The sequence below is a fragment of the Nilaparvata lugens genome, chromosome 6, assembly GCF_014356525.2.
Source record: "Nilaparvata lugens isolate BPH chromosome 6, ASM1435652v1, whole genome shotgun sequence".
NCBI classification, from domain to species: domain Eukaryota; kingdom Metazoa; phylum Arthropoda; class Insecta; order Hemiptera; family Delphacidae; genus Nilaparvata; species Nilaparvata lugens.
The window spans coordinates 59,573,315-59,600,132 of NC_052509.1; the positions used below are offsets into that span (position 1 = coordinate 59,573,315).

The following is a 26,818-nucleotide window of genomic DNA, read 5'->3' on the forward strand; positions in this document are numbered from 1 at the left end:
TTTAAAAACAAAAAAGTTACAATATTATATGTTTTAGAAGTATTGGAACATGCTACCTAATGAAGTGAGTAGAAACCAAACCATCAAATAGAATAATACTCAATGAAACAGAGTTTATAAGTGTATGACTTGGAAAAGGCGCATGCATTCTAAATGCAGATACTTGCTACGGTAATTTACTGAATGTAATGATCTAAAAGTAAAAAGTACTTGAGGCTCAACTCTTGAGTAATGATTGAAGTGCTTCTTAAGTATTGCTGAATATTGAGTACGGTACCTACTATTAGTATGATGTAAGAGTTGGATCGAGTGGTTATTTAAAATTGATATGAGAGTAAAGTTAAATGCATTGAACTATAAGCTTACATCGACCTAAAAAGTTCAACTATAGGCTAAATTATCGATGAAGACCTAAGTATATATAAGTACCGTGGGTCTTCAGAAAACTATTTGAAAGCATTGTGAATAAATGACCGAAAGAAAAGATGGATGGAAAAAGAAAAGGAGTATCTAATTTTAAATGGGTCAACTTGTAATCAATATCATAGAAACTGATAAAGTAATGAATTTGAGTTCAAGAAACTAAAATAGAATATTACATCCTCTTTGTCAAGATTATTAATTCACTTGAAATAGTTTAAGTTCCATTATTGGATTCTACCAGATGAGTTGATATACACTAAATACCGGTATATATCTTATTGCATTGAATATTCATAAATTCACAAATATATTATTGATATTTTATCAATTGGAACTGATAACTTAGAAACTGATGACTTTAACTTTTTTACTCTGAAATTCGATTATATCTATTGAAATACATAACACAAATGGTTTTTTGAAGACAATGAATTAATAATATATTGGGAATAACAAAAAAATAATTGTTAATTCATAGGTCATAAATTCACAAATATTTATTGATATTTTATCAATTGGGACTAATAACTTAGAAACTGATGACTTCAACTTTTTTACTCTGAAATTCGATTATATTTATTCAAATACATAACACAAATTGTGTTTTGAAGACAATGAATAAATAATATATTGGGAATAACAAAAAAATAATTGTTAATTCATAGGTCTTCATAGGTCAAATTTGAATTTGAAAAAAATTGAATTTGAAAAAATTTGAAAATTTGAGGTCAGATGGCACAATCCTTTTAAAAGGTTGTCATATTTTGGTAAATGAGTTCTTGTAGCAACGTTAAAATATATTGATCATTGATGAGCAAGACTGGGAAGCTGTTGACCTTCTTTCTCCTGAGGACAGTGACCTTGAGGTCTGACCTTTATTCACTCTTCTGCAGCCTAGTGTCTCATACCGAAGAGGATAATACCTTAATACATTCTATTTTCTGAGCTCATACACATCTGTATTCCATATAGATGCACGTTAAATTAATGGTATTCACCCAAGAATAGTGTACAGACTATAGGCTACATTATGGCTATATACCATCCTTGATATTCACCTACACTAAATAATTGTCAGCATTCCTTTCATCTGAATAGTAAAAAAGTAAATTCGTATGGCTTTTGTTGGTGGGGAGTCCCTTGCGGGAAGGTCCCACCGCCTGAATATATAATTTAAGCCGTCAATGGGCCTTACGACTGTCATACTTCAGCCGGGACCGACAGTTTAACGTGCCCATCCGATAACACTGAATAGTTAATGCTTCTCATTCGACCAATGCTAACAGTATTATTAACTGTATCTCACTGTGGGTGCACTATTAATGTAGTTGAATTTGATCCTGGGTTCATTGTAACGTATACACTTCATAAAGCATATTAAAAAAAAAAACATTTTCATTACCTACACAAAATCCTATGATATTAAGCGAGCAATTTCTGTATATCTGTTTATATTTTTATATCTGGTTATTTATGTTCAACGGATCTCGAAGACGGCTCTAACGATTTTAGATTCTAACGATTCGCTCTGCAATGATTACTGGCCTCTCTCTCTCTCTTAAGGGCAAGTTGTTCATCCCCAGGTAGAGAACCTCATGATCAAACTCATCATCATATGGCGATTGGACTTCTTGAATATTTCCACCTGATTTGAAGTTGACTGTCACCTGAAAAGATAATTTACATTTAATTTATCGAAGTAAAATTGCTCATACAGAATCCAAGTCTGAAGCACTTGCAGGTCTATCTCAACTTAAGCGAATTTATCTCAAGCTGCCCTTGGAGATAAGGCAGTGCAAGATACGATCAAGGTTTTTGAGAGATGTCAAGAGATTTGTAATGAAATGTGAGAATATAGATACTTTTTTTTAGAATTCTCATGTAGACTTGTATATAATAATATTGTACAATATACTTCGAAGCTAAAATTGCTAAATCATCGATAGTGTTATGTAATATGTGTCACTTCATATGCGACTGTCGGCCTCAATAACTACATTTTAGCGCTATAGTTTTGTAATCAATTTTATATCACCATCTCAAACAGGTTTAGTACCTCGAGATGCAAATACTAAATTGGCATTGCATTTTATTTTATAATAGTATTTACTCATGTTGTAAAATTTGTATTGCTTTTATTATGTATTTTCTAAGATGTTGTAATTTTATATTTCTGCCAATAAAACATTTTCATTTTCACGAAATTTGGAATATGGTAAGTTTATTATATATAGAAATTCGATTGCACTAGGTCTCATAATTGGGAAAACTCGCTGAACGACATTAAAAGGATAATTCATCCTTGGCTGAAACAGCTGAGACTTTCGTCGTCTATGGATAGTTACAATAATTGAGCGAGTAATTCTGTGGAAAATCAAAATATCGCATCCCCGAAATTCATAACTGACGTATAGCCAGCTGTAAAATAGCCTATAAACACGATCATTTTAGAGAACTGTGTTCTGTTCATCAATAAATAAAAATAACGAGCGAAGCTCGGTGCCCCGATATCTATATCTATATAATATTATATAAAAGCGAAATGGCACTCACTCACTGACTGACTGACTGACTCACTCACTCACTCACTCGCAGAACTAAAAATCTACCGGACCAAAAACATTCAAATTTGGTAGGTATGTTCAGTTGGCCCTTTAGAGGCGTACTAAGAAATCTTTTGGTGATATTTTAACTCTAAGGGTGGTTTTTAAGGGTTTAAAGTTCGTCTTTTAGCATGTATATTCTTCTTATTCCAATATCTTAAAATTATAATTGAAATGTCCATACCATATGTTAATATAGAACTATAATCTAGAGAGAGTACCTCTTCGAAACAGCTGTTCTGGTAACAAAATTAAAAATTTTGTCAGGTTGGCATCAAGTTGAGTTGACTTTGTTAGGTTGGCACCAAATTGAAGATTGAAATGAATATTTATTCAGGACCTCCTAAATACCAATTTATCCAGTACCTCCTAAATACCTATTTAGGAGGTCCTGATTTATCGCGGAAAAATTGATTGGGTACTGCTACTTCAATCAGAGCTATTCCTGGGAATATATTATATTACTAGCCGTCTGGCTCGCATCGCTCGCCATATCCGTTCAGCCAGACGTTTAGTCTGGACCCCCGACTGGATCGTCCTAACATATTATAAAAATATGACATAACATTTCAAATTTGGTAGGTGTGTTCAGTTGGCCCTTTAGAGGCGCAATAAGAACGGATTTGGAAAAATTTCCAAAGATACGCCCAAAATCTGCGTTTTTAGCGTTTTCTCAGCTTTATCGAGAACAAATAAACAGAAAATGTTCAAATTTACTACAGAAGCTCAGCTGGGGTGCAATAATGTTGTGTTAGAAGGAATTTGAAATAACGTCAAAGATACGCCCAAAATTAGCGTTTTCCCAGCTTTTCTGCATTTACTCACCTTTTTCAATTATTGATGGAAATATATTTAAAATAATTCAGTACACAGGTTTAAGCTGAGGTGGGAGAATTTTGTTCGCCAAAGATACGCCGATATAGTAACAGGTGTTTTTCGAGATCAAATTGACATAATACGTTCAAATTCGGTACAGAAGTTCCGCTGAGGTCTACTTGCAGGCGAGCGAAGCGAGCCCGCTGATCTTATTTTTGGACAATCCAGTCGGGGGTCCAGAATTCGGTACAGAGGTTCCGCTGAGGTCTACATGCAGGCGAGCGAAGCGAGCCCGCTGATCTCATTTTTGGACGATTGAGTGGGTGTATAAAATCTTATATTATTTTTATAATACTTCTTGCGGAAAAGAGGAACAGGCTGCTTGCTTGAGCCCAAGACTGTTTTTTTTTTTTAATAATAACTGTATAATTGGAAGAGAATATTAGATCAAAAAATTTAGATTTCTCACCAGAAGTGGTCCTAGGATTAATTTCTAGGTGGGCTATGTGTCTAGGATTTTTGCAAAATGTTTAAAAAAATAAATATGTGCATTTACTAAATATGTACATTTTAGTAAATATTTTAGTCTAAGAAATGGTAAGCGGTTACAAAAAATAAGCCACTAAACAAAAACCTTAAAAATTTGGTGGGTTTTACTCTATAGGTGTTTGCGCTATCAACTCATCTTTGTTCTTCTCAATACTATCGTTCTAATAAAAAATATTTTTTACAGTTATCTGAATAAAAAAAATAGAAATGACTGGTCAATTCAGTACTGTACACTTTCGCCCGGATTGATAAGTGATAGCTGATTTATTAAAATTTCCAGCCAGATGAAGCCTTGTTCTTCAAAAAAATTACTGGATATTTTAGGCCTCGCCTTCTAGCAATTGGTCAAAGTACTACAATAGAGTAAAGATGCTGTTTAATATCCTATTTGTTTGCAAAAATAGGAAATCACGGTCACTGAGAATCGTTCCTTAATGAAATAAAAACACACATTTATCCTCACTATTTATTTGTCTCTGATAATAATTTCAATTTTGTTTCTAAGACAAATTTATTTGACTCTGATACTACGCACTCAAATATTTTGTTTTTGCCGCTTTTAAATGTAGATTTATCGAGAAGTGAAATTAATCGAAAAATTCTATCGATATCATAGTATATCGATTATCGATTACACGTTAAAAGAAAACTTTTAGGTTATGTTATGTTGTGACATCAGAATCTGACATGACATGAATAATGTTCTGCCAGTAAAAAGTTATTTATTTTTAATTAATATTGTTTGAATTCTATTTTTAACTATATTTTTAGATTTTGAAATAGTTTTCAGTTTTTAATAGTGCCATCACCAATCCAACATGGAAAAAGAAGAAGACAAATCCTATGATAAAAACATTCCAAAAACTGCTAAAGACGCTGTGCTAGTTGTTAGCGATAAACTGCCGTCAAATACTGACATAGTGAGAGGTAAAAATTTAAATTGTTGTTTGAATAATTGGCTACTGACTCCTTAAAAATTTATAGTTTTATATTTCACCATGTTTTTTTATCAGTGTTCACTTTAATGCTTTTTATTTCGAGGATAGACCTATCGTTACAGTTTTAATTGAGTTTAATTTCAAAAGTTCTTTATTGAACCAGTTTTTATTGATATTATATTCATATAAATATAATATCAGTAATCTGAATTGAGCCAATTTAGCAAGCTCCTACTTTTCACTTGAGGCAAGAGCTAGAGTCTTTGTCCGTTTGTAGGTATGTTTATTTTATGTTTGATGACCAACAAAATTGACTTACTCCTTTGACATTTTTGAGGATATAACAGGATAACATTTGCATTTTTTCTTTATCAAAAATCAACTATCAAAGCAATTAATAACTCTACAAAAATTGAACTATTCCTGTTAACTTTCCAGTGCTTTCATTAGAACAGCTCATAGAATATCAGGGGTATTTTCAGTCCGGAGGCCGGGGGACTAACCAGTTATTAAATGAGGAGGCCTATAGCAAATTTCCACTTATGACTTGAGACTCAAAGGGCTCTTCTAGTTTAGCTATTTGCAAGTACAACTAATTAGATGGTAGGCCTACTAATAAGCTTACACTGTTATACTTTACTCACTATGGTCATACAGAAACAATAGCTTGATTTATTGTTTTACGCCATTGTTTCTCTATGCTATGGCAAAAACAATTAATTAAAATTTTAGTAATTTGAATAGCCAAAACTATTTATGAATAGAACTCCTGCTCTTTTTTAGAGAAATATCTTCAAGATTATTGAATCTACAACCTTGTTGCTTATCTCTGCTATCTACGATTGAAAAAAGGCAGTAAATGAAATAAAGGCAGTCATTCTATTCTATTGAAATAAAAATACTATTTTTTATTTTCTAGGATATGATTGGAATGAAGGAGTGGACTATAGCAAACTTCTGCAGATGTACAAATATTGCGGTTTCCAAGCGACCCATTTTGGTTTTGCGGTTGATGAAATTAAAAAAATGGTAAGTATTAATAACTATCAAATATAATATCATAAAATAACCTATTTTAATGTTTATTCAAGATACAGTAGTATTGAATGTCATAAGCTTAAAAATTTTTAATATGATGAGCTTTGCCATTTGAACTTATCTAATCAGATTTTTTCTATTTTTTATCAATTAGAACATGACATAAAAATAATCATACATTCATGTCATAAATTACCACTTGATCACTATTTCTCTACTTTTGATCAACTATCTGTAGTTTATTCAGGTCTATTTATTATATGTGTAATTTTTTCAAGTACCGTTAGAATATTCCACATTTTAAAGTATGAGAATCGTTGAAAATTATCAAGTGAGAGATGTTTTGAAGTATGATTGAGGAATACAGTATAAAAAAACTTGGAAAACGTTAATATACTTGATGTGTTTCACCAGGAAGTTTTCTTAAGAGCTTATTAAATCGAACTCATATTCCAATCAAATAATTACAGCGTAATTATAATTATTCAAAATAATTATAATTATTTATTATAATTATTTATTATAATTTATTTCGTAATTATAATTCAAATAATTCAAAATCAATTCTCACTATACCTGTTGAAGGAGGTTCACCTGAAGCAATACAAGGAAATATGTGTTCATCACTTTCTATAGTTGAAACATTCTCAAATATTGTATTGTTAAATCTTTGTCCATTTCTCCAAATAATTTTCATTTTTTCCACCGAAAGTAACTTGAATTTGTGTTTGTTTATGAGAGTTTTCCAAGCTATTCTTTTTCCTAGCGGCTCCTGTATGTTTCCTTTTTCCTGGTTTATTTCAAAATCTAGTCCTTGATAACTGAAGTGATGTTTCGTTTTCTTAACTGTGAAAAAAATAAAATTTCTCAGCATTGGTTGGATTTTTTGATATTTTCTCAACTGACTGCTCAGTATTTTCTTTCCCCTCTTCGTTTGTGACGTCTCTTCCTTCATCCTATTCGCCGCGCTTTTCTTCCTCTTCGTTTCCTGTGAAAACACGATGCTTCGTTTTGTCACTCGAATTCTGGAGTAATTCATCTTCAAATCCCAAAAGATTGTGAGCGATCAACTGTTTCTCCTCTGCAGTTAACAAGGCAGACTTGTAGGGGCCTTCCTGATATTGATGTTTAGTCATGGTCAGGAACCGTATCTGCTTTGTGATACTATTGAAATGTGCTCCTAGTTGTTGCTTACCAATGTTCCTTCGACCAGCCTCTGCGAGAACCCATTTCTCTGCATATTTGAACACTTCCAACTCCGACTTCAAGTTTAATGATTCTAACTGCAATATTGTTTCTAAGGTGTGGATATCAGCTGAAAGAAACTTTTCACTTTCCATTATTTCTCTCGTTCTGTCTTGAAAAATCAGGTAGCAAATTGTTTCAATGTCTGGAATGTTATTGAACCGTGAAAATGCATACACCCCTATTACTTCTGTAACTGAGATATTGTTTTTTATGTATTGAACACACGTTGTCATCAGGTCGGGATCCACATACTTCCATGAAGCCAAATACACTGAACATGCATGAAGACTTGAAGTGAAATGCACACTACCTGTGTAGAAAAATTGTTTCATAACATTGAATTCAACTTGTTCAACGTCCTCTACTAGAAAAGTCACAACATTCTTGGGGTCATCGTACAGCATGGCTCGAAAAACTAGACTAGAAATCGCGAAAAACAGTTTTCGCCCCACTTGGATGTAATGAGCTGGTTTACGTGCGTCATATGGAGGCCGAAAGTGATTGTTTTCTGGCCAGGCCGGTAAAATTTTTACGGCCCTAGGGCTGTAAAATAACCTTGAAGTCAGCTGATCCTGATTTGATGTGAACGTGTTTACAAAATAGTTTATGAAACGGAATAAGTTTATGCTTCTAGAATTGAATAAAGTATTTTGCAATAAGATACTATCATTTTATTTGGATGAATGAAATACAAATGAAATATTATAAACTATTCAAATCCAATTTTCAGAGTATAATAGAATCTAACCTCAAACCTCCTAGTACTGCGTTTATCACGGAACATAGTGGATAAACGGAATCATTTTATGCTTCTAGAAGTCAATAAAGTATTCTGCAATAATATACTATCATTCTATTTGGATGAATAAAATACAGATAAGATATATATTATTATAAACTATTCAAATAATTCGATTTTCAGAGTAGGATAGAACTTCTAACCTAAACTTCCATTGACATTCAGATTGGCCAAATTTCAAGTGTGCTAAAACAGCTGATCAAAAACTTTTCATTATTTGTGTTTATCATTCAATAATTAAAACATTTATAATAATATCATCTTATTGTCATTAGGAAGAATAAAAAGTTTAAACTCAACCTCTTACATAATTGAACATAATCTTTTAGGTTATTTAGACAAATCAGAATAAAAAATAAAAATACTTGGACAATTTCCTGATATTCAAATTACCTCAGATTTGCTAGAGCTATGACCTTCCACTTTTGCTTTCGGAAGTGCTTATAATAGACAATAAATTATTTTCATATATATATTGTTTATTTTTCTGTGTGGCGAAAAATAACGTTCTCACCATGGGCAAAAATGTTATTCCGGCTCTCAATCTTTTCTAGTCCTCGGCCTACGGCCTCGGGACTTGAAAACCGATTTCGAGCCAGAAAAGTCTCATTTTCGGCCCTAGGTGAGAAATATACTATTATATCCTCTGATTCTACACTTGTCTTTTCCAACTATAAACTCACAATCACTCAAATCGTTGTTGAAACAAAACTCGAACTTACCTTTCAATGGTGGGGGAGTGGAATTCATTATTGCAAAGTTCAGTTAGTTTTAAAAAGTTTACACACTAAACGATGATAATGATTTGAATCTCAGCGTATGAAAAAAACTGCTTGATGATTAACTCTGTTCAATACAAAGTCATTGAAGCTGGTCTCCTACTCTTTTAAATAAATTTATATGAAAAGATCTTATATCGAATCAATTCAAAGTAAATAACGTAAATAGATAAATAATATCTCAGTTACAGAAGTGATAGAGGTGTATGAATTTTCACGGTTCAATAACGTAAATAAAGTAAATAGAGTAGAAAACTCTCGAATAACTCCGAACAACAAAGATATCACTGCAGAAGACGTTATGATTATAAGACAAATGTTGACTATCTACTGATTGATTGAGGTAACTGTCTCAAGTACCGTACAACAGAAAAGATTAGATTGTAAAGTTAGTCATAATCGTAACTCACCTCTTTCCAAATTTTATACTCTTTTATTACCAAGTGTTTAAATCAAATTATAGTTGTTTACTTGATATTTACATTTGTAATAATTTTAAGTAAATTATATTTCAACTAATTAGGCTAATTAGTTTTGGGCTAAGTGGAAGAGGGGGTTATTCTTCCCCTTCACAACGTTTCTAATGCTTATACAGTGTGACTTCATCTATCTATCTGACTTTAGATGGAAATTACTGAGATATTGCAATTATTCAAATAATACTTATCTGACTTTAGTTTTTTCACTTAGTTAATATAAAATTATTTTTGGAAATTGATTCAAAATTCAAGATTAGTTTATTGTCAGAACGTTAAAAACAATAATGCAAGACATCGTCAAAAAATATACAAGCAATCATAAATTTAACAATCTATAACAGGTCATAAAATTACATCACATTATTAAGTATTTCAAACTGTAAGGATAGCAGTCAATTAAAACAAATTCAACATCAACATCAGGTCATAAAAATTACAAAATACATCACATTTTTATACATATCAAGTTATTCATACTGTAAGGACAATTAAAATATTTTTCACACAAATTTTGAACTTTTGATGTTCATTATTTGAAAATTGGCTCCGTTTTTGGAGCTATTGCACCCATAGCACGACTCTAAAAACAGGACCACATATTATGCTGAACACCAGTTTATTTCCTTTGATTCCGCACTTTTGCTTTTCAATTACAAACTCTCAGCTACTCAAATCGTTGAGCAGACAAAGCTCAAGTTTGTTCTTATAGCTGGAACACCAACTTACATGGTGGAGTTGCAAAAGTTGTTTCAAGATTGAGACCCGGTTGCACAAAAGCCGGTAAAATTTTAACCGTGATTAATTCCATGAGAACCAATCAGAGAAGGCCTTTTTGATAAGTCGGCTTCTCTAATTAGTTCTCGTGGAAGTAATCACGGTTAAAATTTGACCGGCTTTTGTGCAACCGGGTCTCAATCTTGAAGCTACTTTTGTCACTCCGTTCAGCAGTTGACTCCGATAAACTGTTGTTCAGCATATGAGTGTGTTGAACGTAATGTATGTATTGAAATTGTACTGCACATACTGTTCTACTTGAGTACTCCACCATCGAATTACTTACATTGAATGTAGAAGTCTGAAGCTTGCAGCTATCTCCACCATGTTTCCACTCCTAGAGATGGCGAAACGGGATTCGTCATATTTGCCAATTGAGTTAATAATTATGAACTACTGTATCTCATTCACTAGACCCATTGAATCATCATTAACTATCACTTAACTATCACTTAACCTAATTAACTATCACGTACCCATCACTTAACTATATGCACGATATTATTTATTTATAATTTTTACAAAGAAGCACTGATCGGGAGAGAAAAACTAAGGATACTCCTTGTACTATTCCTCTCCCAAATTTAAATTAAATTTTAAAAGTCTGAAATAGGGTTATGATCTCATTTTATATTATAATATAAAATAGTTTATCGTATATTATAGAGTTAACGGACTAAAACATATTAGAAGTTGCTAAAGAACAAGTTCTTAACTTTAATAAATTTAAACCCTATCAAAAAACAATCATACTCTATTTTATGGTATTGTTGTATTCTATCCACTATCGTACCATATCCTATTGTATACTTTCATAGTTTCGAATCGTACCATACTTTATTACTCTAGAAATAAAAATCAAAAACTGAGTATCATATTTATTCTCTGCTCTGAATATGTTAATTGTTCATTTATTTCCATTATAATAATATTTAGTATGCAATGGGTCTTGCAAGACCTGACAATACATTGTAATTTGTGATAAAGAATCAATAAAGAAAAAAGTATCATTTTTTAAAATTGTTTGCTCACAACATGTTTCGGCTATGATGCCATTATCAAGTGATTAAATAAATGAATGAATTAAATAAATGAATAAATAGTGAATAAATAAGATTACATTAAATAAATACTATTGCGAGCTTCTTATTTTTTTAATGTCATTTTATTTATTTTCCAATCACTTGATAATGTCATCATAGACGAAACATGTTGTGAGCAAGCAATTTTAAAAAAGGGTACTAAGATTTTTATTTCTAAAAAGAGTACCCCTAAAAAGAAAAAAAAAACAATTTGATGGCGATTCAATCTATTACTTTAGTTTCATACCGTAAATAGTGTACTCTATCAACTCTCATATTGCATACTATCATAACTTCATATTGCACATTTGTACTGTATCTTATTCTGATCTTGTTCCGTATCCTATTGCATTATTGTACCGTATCATATCATACTTACCGTATCTTACCGCACTTTTGTATCATGACAGACTGCCTCTCTGTGTATGCCCAGTTGCAAAGCCGCGACCAGCCGTTGCCGGCCGAGCTGGACGACTCACTGGAGTCGGACGACTTCATCCGACGTCGGTCCAACTGCACCATCTTCCTCGGCTACACGTCCAACATCGTCTCCTCCGGCCTGAGGGACACCATCCGATTCCTGGTGCAGCACCGCTACGTCGACTGTCTGGTCACCACGGCTGGTGGAGTCGAGGAGGATCTCATCAAGTGCCTGGCTCCCACTTATCTGGGTAACTTCAATCTGGACGGCAGACATCTGAGGGATAGGGGCATCAATCGTATCGGTAATCTGTTGGTGCCCAACGATAACTACTGTCTGTTCGAGGACTGGGTCATGCCCTTGTTCGACAAAATGTTGGAGGAACAGAATAATAAGGTTGGTACACGAAAAAACACAAGGCCAATAAAAAAATTCTTCTGATAAATAAAAATTAAAAATACTTCTGGAATTTAATTTGCATCAGATTCCTATTCTTTAAATTTTTCTGATACTGTTGTTGGTGAGATATTTACCCAACGATACTGTTCGAGGACTGGGTCATGCCCTTGTTCGACAAAATGTTGGAGGAACAGAGTAATAAGGTTGGTACACGAAAAAACAAGGCCAATAAAAAAATTCTTCTGATAAATAAAAATTAAAAATACTTCTGGAAGTTGATTTGCATCAGCTTCCTATTCTTTCAATTTTTCTGATACTGTTCTTGGTGAGATGTAGTGATATTTACCAATAATGAAACACTAAAATATTGTCTAAACGAGAAAACACAAGGTCAATAAAAGTAATATTTTTGATACTGTTTTTGTTGAGATATACAGTAGTATTTATCCATAATGAAATAATAGAATATTGTCTTATCGAAGAAACACAAGGACAATGAAAATAATACTTCTAAAGGCCGGGACACACATAACCGCACCGAGCCCGCGCCGACGTACGGCCGAGTGTCGGAAGTACTACGGCGAGTGAGAAAACAAAGGCTTTCAAACGTATAGGGAGACATACTACCGCACCGCGCCAACACCGTCGCCGTGTTTTTTGGCCCCCTCCGTCACCGACTAGTTCAGTTTACTTTTTGACGATGACGGTGCGGCCTAGTGTAACATGGAGAGTGAAAAACTTATTGAAGAGATACGGAATTTTCCAGTTTTGTACGATCAAAGTCATGAGAAATATGGTTGAACGGAAAAATAAGTTAACCAATAGTAAAAGTAGAACCAAATAAGTTAAGCCAAAGGTATAATAAACATAATTTAATAAATACTAAAATAAACAATAAAAAGTATAAAAGAAGGAACCCGTGACTGTGTCTTAAATTTTAAATTTAAAACCAGTTGAGTGTAGACGCTGAAGGCAGAAGATAAAAATTTTATTGCTGATATATATTTCCGAAACATGACTGATGATGGTATTGTTATGCACCGAAATATATACTAGCACTATAATTCTCATCTTCTGTGTCTACAGGTAATTAGTTTGAAATTGAAAAATATAAATTTAAATTGGATGTAACAAGTTTTTAATATTGTATTAACAATAGTTTTACACATTCAGAAATAAAAATCTGGTGTGGCGCACTCACACAACTTTCCTTGCCGTTATTAGAATTGATCACCTGACGCTAGTGTTCACGCGCATCACAAGTCTACTTATAAACAAAGATCTAAGCCAGCTGGTGACAGGACAATAACGCTGGAGACATACGAAGTCTGATATCAAAGTGAATGATTTAATAGAATCAACAGTTGCCAACAGTTTGCAATTGGATAATCACATTTTCTCGAATTTCGAGCTTAATTTCAATTTTAGGTGAAAATGTTACTCAAAATTAATTGTAGAGATTTTTATGCTCAATCTTCTCCACTCGATTTTTTTTTGTTTAAATTGTATCTGAAGCCTGATAATTGGGAATCTGAAATCCAACTTAGCATAGATGGGGCGGAGCTCCTGAAATTTTTACAGATATGGGACTTGTGGCAATTGATAGAGCTTATCAATGACTATTCCATGTATGAATTTAATCAAAATCGTTGGAGCCGTTTTCGAGAAAATCGCGAAAACCCCTGTTTTTGACAACATTTTCGCCATTTTAGCCGCCATCTTGAATTGCATTTAATCGAAATTGTTCGTGTCGGATCCTTATATTGTAAGGACCTTAAGTTCCAAATTTCAAGTCATTCCGTTAATTGGGAGATGAGATATCGTGTACACAGACGCACATACACTCATACACACACACACACACACATACAGACCAATACCCAAAAACCACTTTTTCGGACTCAGGGGACCTTGAAACGTATAGAAATGTAGAAATTGGGGTACATTAATTTTTTTCGGAAAGCAATACTCTCCTTACCTATGGTAATAGGGCAAGGAAAGTAATAAGAACACAGAAGCACTACAGAACTGAGACACTGCTGCCGCTCGGCTGTCGCACGGAAACTTGTGTTCTCCTACCACCATCACAGTGTCGCGGGCTTAGCTCGGCCGTACCTCGGCGCGGGCTCGGTGCGGTTATGTGTGTCCCGGCCTTAATACTATTCAGCCCGGCCGAGCAAGTATCAACAATCCCATTAGAAATTATGTGAATTATATTATCTCTGTTCACTGTCACTGTTGTGCGAATCCATCTTTATCTTTAACTATTCTCATTTCTAGAAAATGAAACTCACGTAATCTTGATAATATAAAATACGGTAGCCTATTAATAAGTGTGTAACCTTGCTATTTCTGATGCTATTATAAGCTTTTTAATATTGTAATGTTTTTTTTGATTAAAAATAAATACATTATTAAATTATATTTTCCTCCACCTACTGTCTAAAGTACTTACTTTACTCCCTGAAACCTAATACTAAAGTGTCACTTTTTCGCTCTCGGTAGTAAAAAACAGAAAAACTCCCTAGGGAGTAAAAGTGACTCCATTTAAATAACATGGGGAGCATCTCTATTTTGAAACTTACATTGTAATAGGTTAGAAGGTCTAAGCTCAGATGAGAAAGCATAATAGAGGTGTCTGTCATTGAGTCAACTGAATTCAATACCACAACCAGAAATTTGATTAAGTCATGAAATATATGTTTGATAATTATTATATTCTTAATATTAGTAGACGATAAAAAATTTATTCAATTTTTAAAATATTTTATTCTATTCAAAATACCAGCCAACAAATATTTTTGATCTGCAATTCAAATCTGAACCGCGTGATCTGGAGTCAGCCATTTTTGGTAGCTGCTCAGCTGATATAATTGTTACAACTTTTGCCGATAGATAGCGCAATCGGCAGTGACAATCAGACGACCGGTTTTTAGGTTTTAGATTTAGGTTATGTTGTTAGGAATCATTGTCACCAATATGTAAGTTATTAGAATGATTTTATTAGCAGTTTCTATAAAAAAATGTAGATGGAGGAAAAATGTTGTGTACATCACGAGCGAAAAATACTTTTTCTCCCTCAGGAAAATTGTTGCCCTCGGCTTCGCCTCGGGCTTCAAACTTTTTCCCACAGGGAGAAAAAGTCGTACTTTTCACTCTAGATATACAAATAACTATTAATATTTTTCAATATTTTCAGAGAACCGTCTGGACACCTTCAAAAATGATTGCCAGGCTAGGAGAAGAAATCAACGATCCCAATTCAATATGCTATTGGGCTGCAAAAAACAAAATTCCGATTTTCAGTCCAGCACTGACTGATGGCAGTCTCGGTGATATGATGTACTTCCACTCCTACAAGAACCCCGGTTTGATCCTCGATATTATTAGAGGTAAAAATTCATCGATGAAACTTATTACTGTATTTGATTGGATCAATGAGAATTCAAATTCAAATTCAAATTCAATTTTATTAAGCCAAAACACTTTACAACTGGCCATGTCAACAGGTATTGAAAAATACATGAAATAAATAAATAGAGTAAAAGAAGCTTACAAAAATATTTCACGTCGCATAAATTATAACATTTTTCTACACTTTACATACAAAAAATAACTGCAATTTTACAGTTGAACAAATTATAACACCCTATCATTTAAAAACTCTTCAACACTATAATATGCCTTGTCAACCAGAAATGCATACAAATCTCTCTTAAAATTAGGCCTACTTGGCTTTGACAAATTTTTAGGCAGCTTGCTGAAAAGTTGCAAGCCATATACGATCGGACTCTTATCTGAAAATTTTAACCTATGATGTTCAATGAATGGATTTCTACTACCACGTGTAAAATATTTATGAACATCTGAATTCTGTTTTAATGTACCAATTCTATCTGCTGTGAAAAGTAGGACGCGATAGATATAAATGGATGGTAGAGTGAGCAGCCTAAGATCTCTAAAAGTGCTTCTGCATGGATGATTATTTTCTAAATTTGCTAAAAATCTTACTGCACGCTTTTGCAGAACAAATAATCTCTGAATGTTTTTTATACTTGTTGCACCCCAGAGCTCAACACAATACACCAGATGAGTATTAATAAGCGAGAAGTAAACACTTTTAGCTATACCACTGTTTACAAATCTTGCAATATATCTTAATACAAAAATGCCTTTGCTCATTTTATTAGCCACCTTATCAACATGCTCGTTCCAAGATAATTTGTCATCCACTGTCAAACCAAGCAAATTGACCAACTTGCGCTCTCAATCATGCTATCGCTATCATTTATTGTGATTGCTGGTTCAAAAGGATATTTCTTTTTTAAGTTGAATTGAATAGCCTGGCTCTTATCAGAATTAACAGATAGTGAGCAGTTATTGAAATTCAGGTAACCCAACTCATAGTTGTGCTTCAATAAAACTGTTCAAACTAAACGTTCAATTTGTTTCTGTGCAGCGAACTGATTATTGGTTTAATCGGCGTTCAAGTTTAAATGCGTTTACTCTAGACGTGGTTTAAACGTTTCATCTGCATGTGGTTCTAAGTAGCCTTACATTTTTTGTTAAGATATCATGCCCAACTAGTATTTCCTATGTAAAATTTAAACCTTGACAGTCTCCCTCTACTTTAGAAAGACACTTCAATATTTGAAGATTTTTAACAAGTTAAATTTGTAATGCTCGATGGAATTTGAATCATACTCCTCATTATTAGAGTTTGAAACGATCTTAAATTGAATAATTTGAACATGAATAATTTTTTGAACAATCCTGAAATTTGTGTGCTATTTTATGGTAGTGCTTACATTAAATCCTATTATATAAGGCGAGCAATTTCTGCACATATTTTTATATATAGTTATTTATGTTCAACGGATCTCGAAAACGGCTCTAACGATTTTCACGAAATTTGGAACATAGTTGATTTATGATATAAAAATTCCATTGCACTAGGTCTCATCCCTGGGAAAACTCGCTGAAGGACATGAAAAAGATAATTCATCTTTGGAAAAACAGATGATAATTTCGTCGTCTGTCGATAACAGAAGATTCGTGTGGGAGATCAGCTGTATAATCAATCAGCTAACCGTATCTCACGAGAAATATGATCTAAAAATGTTAATAGACTTGATCAAAATAATCTGATTTGTTGACATGACATGGTATATCATTCTAAATTAGAGTATATTATAATTTTCAAAGTTAATAATTCAAATCAAATCAAATAGCTTTTTATTCACAAAACATAATACAAATTTATAAAATTCATTTACACATTTAACAGTGAATAATCTCCACAAAGACTTGAGCCTGTGAGTGGAGAGTGAGTTCTTTCAAGTTGAGATTATGTTCTCATGTTTTGTACATATAATTAAAACTATTGTAATTGAATCTACTAACATTCATCAGCAAATCAAGAATATGAATTGCACACAATGAAATTCCATACTGGTAAGAAGTATATACAGACAAATATATAAATAGTAGCTTAAAGGTTATACTTAATCATTATAAATGGCAAATTCACTATGAGATCAAGTTCTGAATAAGAAGGCGGATTGAATCAGTTGCTCTGCAGTAATTATTTTACAGTTTTAAGTGTTTAGTGAGTGTTATTTTCTTGTCAATGTGGTTTGCAAACAATATAAATTGGAACTTTTCTGTTTTTAAATGTTTGGACTGAAAATTTGACCTGAATTCAAGTGTGTGGAACATAACCTACTTTTTGGAATATTTATAGTGTATAAATCAAAATTCGGGGAAGAATCAGTTTTGGGCTGTGCCTGTTAGTCCTTCCCCAATCATTTTAAAGAATTGAGATCTGTTTATCAATAAATGAATAAATAAAAAGCGAAGCTCGGTGTCCCGATATCTATATTTTTATGCACAATTCATTTAACATAATTCTCAACCCTAATTTCTTTATTTCAGTAGTTTTAGAAGTCATAATTCTAAGTGTAAATCAAATAGTTAACGTATTTCCAATGAATCAAGAGATCTGGGTCTCACTAGTATATTTTCATGCCAGCGCCACACTCTCGCCAAGCCCGTTGCCAAGCGGCTTGCTGTATACATCTATACGGTCGGAGTGAAGGCAAGCGGTGGCATAAGTGTTAGTAGCCATCCACACTCTTGCTCTCGTCGTCATTTGTATGCACTTGGCAAGAGTGTGGAAGAGGCATTACATTTGTATTTTAATTTTCAATATAATATACATTTGTATATTATTTTTTTACATTTGTATCTCATTAATTTTCATAATTTTAATTTGAATAATCTATTTCAGATTTACGACGACTAAACACAATGGCTGTGAAAGCTTCAAATTCAGGCATGATCATTATCGGTGGAGGTGTTATAAAGCATCACATCTGCAACGCTAACCTGATGGTGAGCCTCGTTCCTATTATCTCCTTGTAATTTAAATTGAATTTTAGTTCATTTTAAATAAAACACCAAACTAGTGATACATTCTACATAACCAAATAATTATAAATAAGTCGATAAATTTGTCAGTCGTTCGTTAATATTACATAATACTAGTAGTTCTGTGAACAGTAGACCTCGCGCTCAGTAAGTTACATTGACCTGTTGTTATGTTTTCTCAAAAATTAATAAATAATTTATCAATTTAAAATGTCTAGAAAAAATCCTAAATAAACATAGAGCTTTCTGTCCTATCGTACCGTGACGTGTCGTCCCGGAATGTGAGTGTGAGCGCTGTTATCAGGTCTGGCTACAACTGTCTACAAAGTTGATGGAAAGATACATTTTCAAGATGTTCGATGTTTTTGAACGGGTAGTATTATAGTCCACTAAACAGCTGATTTATGATGAATAATTCTATAATCTGATTTTTACGGTAATATTGGCGTATGAAGGAGACTCCTTTTTCCTTTTATATTATTTAGACTCAGTAAAACTCGTTTTTCCACAGTTTGGAATCTTAACAATCTATGAGCAATATATTTTTGACGTAGTCATGTACTTTAAAAAATACTCGTCAACAGGATCACGAAACGAAACACATGGCTACAACACCAGATTTGGAAGGATCGAGGAGAGGCATAGATTGGATTTCTTTAAGAAAACAAAAACATTTTTTATTGGGAGAAAATTTTTCAATATACTTCCTAGAGAGTTGAAAGAAATAGAGGAGGTTGAATACCTACAAAAATAATTGAAGGAATATTTGGTGGGACTATCCCTATACTCTTTGCAGGAGTAAGTTGTCAATTTGACTGCAAGATTTTAGAATCTTGTTTTTTACCAAAGTTTGTGACTTCTTTATGTGTAAAGGATGATTTTTGTGACGATATTAATAATTCTTGTTGTAATTTGACACTGTTCAGATGCATTTTGTGCATTTTGAAGAATAAAGAAATTTTCAATTCAATTCAATTCAATTATCCTTGAAATGCAAAATTTCCAAAAACCTTGTATATACGCGATTCAAAAAGGAACATACCTGTCAAATTTCATGAAAATCTATTGCCGCGTTTCGCCGTAAATGCGCAACATAAAAACATTTAAACAATAAGAGAAATGCCAAACCGTCGACTTGAATCTTAGACCTCACTTCGCTCGGTCAATGAATATTCTACATACATAAATTAAGTCGATCAATTTGTCAATCGTTCATTATTAATACATAATAATGAATACTATTCATTCTATAATTTATCTTATTTTAGTTTTAAGTTTTGAATTGAATGATTTAATGAAAAACATTTCTATTTAAAGGAATATCCAAGTTTGTTTTGGTATCTACAAATTTATTTGAATTTTGCTAATGATGCTCAAGACTTTGAATATTGTAATAAGGTATCCTAATGAGGTGAAAAATTGCAGTAATAAATGCATTAATACACTGTAATAAATACAGTAAATACAGTAAATACAGTAATAAGACGGAATGCATAACAAATGACCTAACCTAATGATTAACCTACTCTAGAACATGGTACGCCATAGTGGAGTAGGTCAATTTCCACACAAAAAAAACTAAACATGTAGAAGAAATATAAGAAATTTCTTTAACTATTGTATGTAATTGTGAACTATCTAATATTTTCTGTAATTGATGTTGTAGTAGTCTTAGTTTTTTTTTTGGGAAATTGTAATTTCCAAAAAAATTAGAATTGAATTACAATTAAAATTTTAATTGAGGTTGTAGTAGTTTTAGTTTTTTGGGATATGAACATTTATTTATTATTTCAATTCGTGACAGAATCAGGGATTGCAGACTGAAATTAATATTTCATTCTAGTATATGTTACACAAAAGTAGTAGTTTATCTAGTTTTGGAAAGTTTATCTAGTCTTGAACTGGGTCTGTTATTTTTCTCTCAACGATGAACTATTGCATTGATTTACAAATAACTATAGTGAGGTCCACATTATAATGGCAATGGAGAAAGATAGGAACACAGCGTTGCCGATTCTCTGCCTTGCCACTGCCTTCTATAGAGGATAGCTGATAATGGTATATCTGCTGCAATAACTACTATTCATCATTTTTGTAAAATGTAAAATGTAATTATCATTATTTTTCAATGATTTAATGATATCAGATACTGTTGTGGGTGAGATGTTTATTTATTTATTTGTTAGATAGATTAAACAATACAATGATCGGAAAATAAAAAACAGGCTATTGCCCAAAACTTCTTCAATTCTCTAATGTTGTGATGTCTATCCCTAATGGAAACACTAGGATGTTGTCAGAAATTAATGATTTAATGATAAATTTTCACATTTAGTTAAAAATATTTTGTTAATTATTTATATTTCTATAGTGTTAGAAACGATCTGGCAACTTTGTGGAGGTAGAAAGGATAGCGCTATCTACTTTGTCGAATGATAGAAAAAGGATAGCAGCACCAATGTTAATCAAGTACTGTCATTATAAAGTGGACCGCACTCTATCCTTAACATGTAATTCTTTATTATTAAATTCATTTTATCAATGTCATGCATTGTAGTTACATACAAATACAAACATTTATTGAGATTCAAATGTTTTATGTTATATTGTACTGTTTTCTCAATGTTGTAAAGTACACATCAATTTACAGATGGAAATAAATTGAAAGTTGCATTTGTTCAAATGCTAATTAATAAATAATTATTATTAAAATAAATTCCAATTAAATGCTGCAAATAATCTTGAAGACTTCTGCTTCTGCTACTACAAATATTGACAACAGGGTAAACAGCTAGGTGTAAATTCGATGAGCGCTACTATACAATACTATACTAATACTACGCTACTATACAATTCCTAACCGGCAATTAGGAGGTACTGGGTTCGATTCCCGGGCTGACAAATAATTTTTGTATAGTAGCGCTCATCGAATATCCACCTAGCTGTTTACCCTGTTGCCAATATTTGCAGTAGCAGAAGTCTTCAGGGTGATTTGCAGCATTTAATTGAAATTTTGTTTAATAATAATTACTTATTAATTAGCATTTGAACAAATGCAACTTTCAATTTATTTCCATCTGTAGACTGGCTGGCCGCTATGGCTTTGTTTAAAAATGAGCGCTGCTATCCAGAGATTGTCAGTTTGGTGTAAGGGTAAGCATTCCTGACCGGCAATAAGGAGGTACTGGGTTCGATTCCCGGGCTGAAAAATAATTGTTGTATAGTAGTTCTCATCGAATTTCCATCTAGCTGTTAGCGCTGTTGTCAATGTCTGCAGTAGCAGAGGTCTTCGGGGTGATTTGCAGCATTTAATTGGAATTTCGTTTAATAATAATTACTTATTAATTAGCATTTGAATAAATGCATTCTCTATTTAATTCCATCTGTGAAATAGTATTTTTATGGATGAGGGATCAGTATAAATCATCTCAAGTGTTTTATTAGTGTAGAAACCAAAACAGTATGAAAAAAAATAATTTATAGTATTTACCAGTCTGGTTTAATATATTGCACAAGCACTCCACATAGTTGATGATCCAGGTTTTTGTTTCTTTTGATAAAACATGTATCCACAAGCCAGGTCCAATCATAATGGCCATTACTATTAAATAGGTCAGCAGAAATCCAGATATCATTATTTGTCCTACCATGAATATCGCGATGAACATTCCAGCCATCACCGAATATCCACCTAGCTGTTCACCCTGTTGTCAATATTTGCAGTAGCAAAAGTCTTCAGGGTGATTTGCAGCATTTAATTGGGAATTCCGTTTAATAATAATTATTTACACATCAGTTCTTACAGCTCTATATCCTGTACAGCTTATACTATAATAAAGGAAAGAACTGGCTTATACACGTACTGGATAGGAAAATTATGTTTGATGCATCATCACGTCTGAACTACTGGATTGATTAACTTGAAATTTTGCATATAGATTCTTAATCAACCGAGGATGATTATTGGCCTATTTTTCAATTCTTCAAGATGTTATTACGTCAAGTTTTCAGTTTGTCAAGTGTTAAATAGACCCTTGCGGGGCACGGGTTACCTACTAGTATCTTATAAAGCTTATAGTGTAATTTCATGTCGTAATTTGGTCAAGAATTAGATTTGAAATTGGATTGGAAATTGGTTAAGAATTATTTTATTCTTATCAATCAAATTGGCCTACCTGTGCTTTGCTCTTTGAACTGATGGCTTTCATAGATGCGGCAACATATCACATCAATTCTGGCTGTGTCTGTCCTCTGTCCTGTAACATGAAAACAGAACAATCACAAAAATCAGAAAATTTCATGTTATATTTAATGAATCTTATATGTTAATCATGTTATATATTCTCAATTTTGTAAAGTACACATGAGTTCTGACAGCTTTTATCTTATACAGCTTATTGTGTATTAGATTAGATTTGAAATTGGCTTTGAATTTATTCTTAGAGATAGATATTTAAATTATGTAATATTCTTTACAGAGAAATGGTGCTGATTTTGCAGTATTTATAAATACAGCGTCGGAATTCGATGGAAGCGACAGTGGAGCCAGGCCAGACGAAGCGATATCGTGGGGCAAAATCAAAAGGAATGCTAATCCAGTAAAAGTGAGTTGAATTTAGAAATATACACTAGACACAGAATAAACGAACGTTGCTAACAACGTTGCTTCGTGGTAAAGGTTGCTTACTTTTGCTGGAATGCTAATCTAGTAAAAGTAAGTTGAATTGAGAAGTCTGCACTATAGTGAGGTCCACGTTATAATGGCAGTGCTTGATTAGCAATGGTATTGTTATCCTTGTCTATCATTCAACAAAGCGGATAGCAATATCTCTTTCTTGCTTTGCTCTGTTCCCACATCGTCTTTTAACAATGTAGAATTGATAATTAACTAACAAAATATTTCATCTTAATTGTGAAAATTCATTATGAAATTATTGAAAAAATATAATTTCTTGATTATTTTAAACGAGAATGAACCGTTTTTATTTCATCAATAAACCTGTATCAGCTACCATCTATAGAAGGCATTGACAAGGCAGAGGATCGGCAACGTTGTTCTCCTATCTTTCTCCACTGCCATTATAACGTGGACCTCACTATAGACACAGGATAAACGTTGTGGTATTTCTTCATATTGAGGAGAAAAAAGAAAAAGATGTGGAACTGAAAACATTGTGTTCTTTTTTTACTGATAAACACTAAAATCAAACTTTCCAAAGTAAATGAAATACTTTGTTGATTCTGAAATTTAACACAAAAATTAAATTCAAATAACAACAGCCTACTAATTTAAATTAGTCTACAGCCTATTAAATTCAACCAGCATAAAATGACGTTATCCAACTGAAGCAATGCCAGGAGAATCAATGTACAGAACGAAGAAAATGCGTTTATAGCGTTAGGCTTGAGGTTGAGGTTAATCTAAAATAATCAAAGAACTTATATCATAATACTTCCATCAATTTATGATCCAGGACTTATGTAGAGTAGTTCTTTTGGGAAAGTATGGATTGGAATTGACCTGAGTTGTACTGAATGTTGAGGATTGATAATACATCTACATGTTGAGGATTGATAATACATACATGAGGATTGATGTAGAGAGTTTTTGTGAATTCGTGTTTGGAATTACAGATTAATTTGTGTAATTCAGTTATTTTTTAATATTGTGCCTTGTGCCAACATGATAGAATAGAATATTTATTTTTTTTCTACAATAATAAGACTCATTCATACAGTTGAACAACGTCAAGTTGGTACAGTCATTACAATCATTGAATGATTTTAATTTGACTAGGAAATTATAGATTCTGTATTAACTAATCAGAGTGATATTATTATTTTCGTATTTGAAAGTTTAGATTCTAGTTTTACTCAAACCAATAAATTAAATGTTGTGTTTGAATTATAAATCATTCATAGTATTAGAAACTAGCATTCAAGCCAGAACTGAATTTTTTCAATATGATAATTGTTGTAATAATTATAGCGCTAAAGGAGTTGGAGTTTCTTGTACACTATAGGCTACAAATAGGTCAATATACTATATGTATAAGTCAATATTGATACCAAGTGAATAATGAAATATCCTGGGTAGTTGGGTAATATCATGAGTCATTTCAAAATGAGTGGAAATTAAAATCAATTATCCTAACTTTCCATCCAACTCTAGAAATGAATTTTATTGCTATTTTCATAACCTCTCATCACATTCAACTCCCGCGAAACTGAAATATTATTGTACCACCCAACTTATCGCATCTTTCTTTCCCAATATTTGGTTATAATTCCTCATTCTCTTCTAGCCGAACTTTTCCAAAGTTTCCCCTACAACTTTTCCAGTAGCTTACTTTGCCAACATATAACACAAGTTTGCTCTCCTTAACTTTGTTAGTCAGCTTTTCAACTCCACCTTCGTGTACAGATATCTTACTCAAAATTCTTCGAGTTTCTTCATCATAAGTTACAATAATATTTATTTCACTCAGTAACACATACCCGACTCATTCTACCTTGTACCTGAAAAGAAAATATTCAATCTATTTAGATATTCTGTGAATACAAAATATTGGTATAACTGTATACCTATGTTATGATTACTGTAATATGAGGATATGACTATCTCATACCACCAAGAAGTCACTATAGTAACACTTAAATTTAAACTGTCAGCATTGATTCAATCGAAAGCGTTGTTATTTATAACGAATTCTGAAAAATTAAAATCACTAAAATTAATCTCATTATAAATGTGTTTGATTGTAAGTCATTAAGAATGACGATATCAATACCATTTATTCATCAATAGGTGTTGATTGATGGTTATTTCACCTATTTATTATGGAAATTTGAGAAATTATTAGTTTCTAATATATATGGACTTCACAACTGAACAAATGCTGATTGATAATAATTGTGTAGTAATTAATAATCGCTCACTTGTCAGTTCTGTTACTTCTGTTCTGATATTAGTTCTGGCCAACATAATTTGATATGTAGCTTAGACATTAGTCTATGCTACATTAGAATGTAGTTTAGAGACATAAGAAAACATGTAGTTTAGATCCACTTAAAAACTATGTAGCACAAACCTAGAAAGGCTAGTTAGACTCCAATTTATGATGTTACCTATTTTAACTGTCTCAATTATATTTAACTTATTTCTAATATTCACCTTATTATATTTTCACAGGTATATGCGGAGGCAAGTCTAGTATTTCCATTAATAGTAGGAGAAACATTCGCCAAATATCACCATGAGAAATTAGCCAAATCCAATCAAGCAGAGAAAGATGAAGAACCAGACGCTAGTGGAGATATTTGAAAATAAATAATGTCCGCCATATTTTTTTAGATATTATTTTACCCTAGTTACCTTTACCTTCTTATCTATAATATAATAAAGGAAAGAATTGGCTTATACACGTATGGGATAGGACATTTACGAATGACGCATCATCATGTCTGAACTACTGGACTGATTAACTTGAAATTTTGCATGGGGATCCTTAATTTACCGAGGGTGGTTATGGACCTATTTTTGAAACTCCAAGATTTCAGTACGCCAAGTTTTCAGTTTGTAAAGTTTTCAATTAGACCCTTGCGGAACACGGGTTACCTAACAGTTTTAATCATAATTCATGATGAAGTGCAACAGTGCAAGGATTTAATGGCCAGTTGCACGAAAATAAAACGAAATTCAATAGCTGGAAAAACTAATAGAATGGAAAAACCAAGATAGATGGAGATTAGAAATGAAGAAGATTGTTATTCACTCGTCCTTATTCATCGTCGAAGATGAAGAATTCATCGTTACTCATTCAAGATTTATCTCATACTGATTGATCTCATACTTACTCATCTCATACAGCGAGTTAGTATAAATATGTCTACTTGAATTTTGTTTGTTTCTTCTGAAGCTAAAGTTTTAATCTTTTCGTCAGGGATTGAAATTAATATATTGGATTATCACTTTTACAACAATATTGTACTTTATGCTTTGTCAATTTTAGAACTTGATAAAGACCATGTTTTTTCAATA

The 26,818-nt window shown here is 32.5% G+C and overlaps 3 protein-coding genes across 3 annotated transcripts in view; 1 reads left to right on the forward strand and 2 right to left on the reverse strand.

The window, feature by feature from the left end:
• Nucleotides 1-23,000, reverse strand: part of LOC120352067 (UDP-glucose 6-dehydrogenase-like) — a 118,579-nt gene extending 95,579 nt beyond the window's left edge. Inside the window, 1 exon segment of the mRNA XM_039431574.1 lies at nt 22,953-23,000. Within this exon segment, the coding sequence (XP_039287508.1) occupies nt 22,953-22,985 (33 nt within the window). The 5' untranslated portion in view covers nt 22,986-23,000.
• On the forward strand, nt 5,032-26,122 carry LOC111045731 (probable deoxyhypusine synthase). Its single transcript, XM_039431576.1, has 7 exons — nt 5,032-5,318; nt 6,249-6,358; nt 11,962-12,345; nt 15,548-15,740; nt 18,638-18,741; nt 23,256-23,381; nt 25,970-26,122. The coding sequence occupies exons 1-7, from the start codon at nt 5,210-5,212 to the stop codon at nt 26,099-26,101; spliced, it is 1,158 nt and encodes a 385-aa protein (XP_039287510.1). The 5' UTR covers nt 5,032-5,209; the 3' UTR covers nt 26,102-26,122.
• On the reverse strand, nt 6,925-9,372 carry LOC120352069 (BTB/POZ domain-containing protein 6-A-like). The gene is made up of 2 exons (XM_039431577.1): nt 9,053-9,372; nt 6,925-8,057 (listed from the first exon to the last, which is right to left on the reverse strand). Exons 1-2 carry the CDS (start codon nt 9,162-9,164, stop codon nt 7,324-7,326), a joined length of 846 nt encoding a protein of 281 aa, XP_039287511.1. The 5' UTR covers nt 9,165-9,372; the 3' UTR covers nt 6,925-7,323.
• Nucleotides 26,123-26,818: the final 696 nt, after the last annotated feature.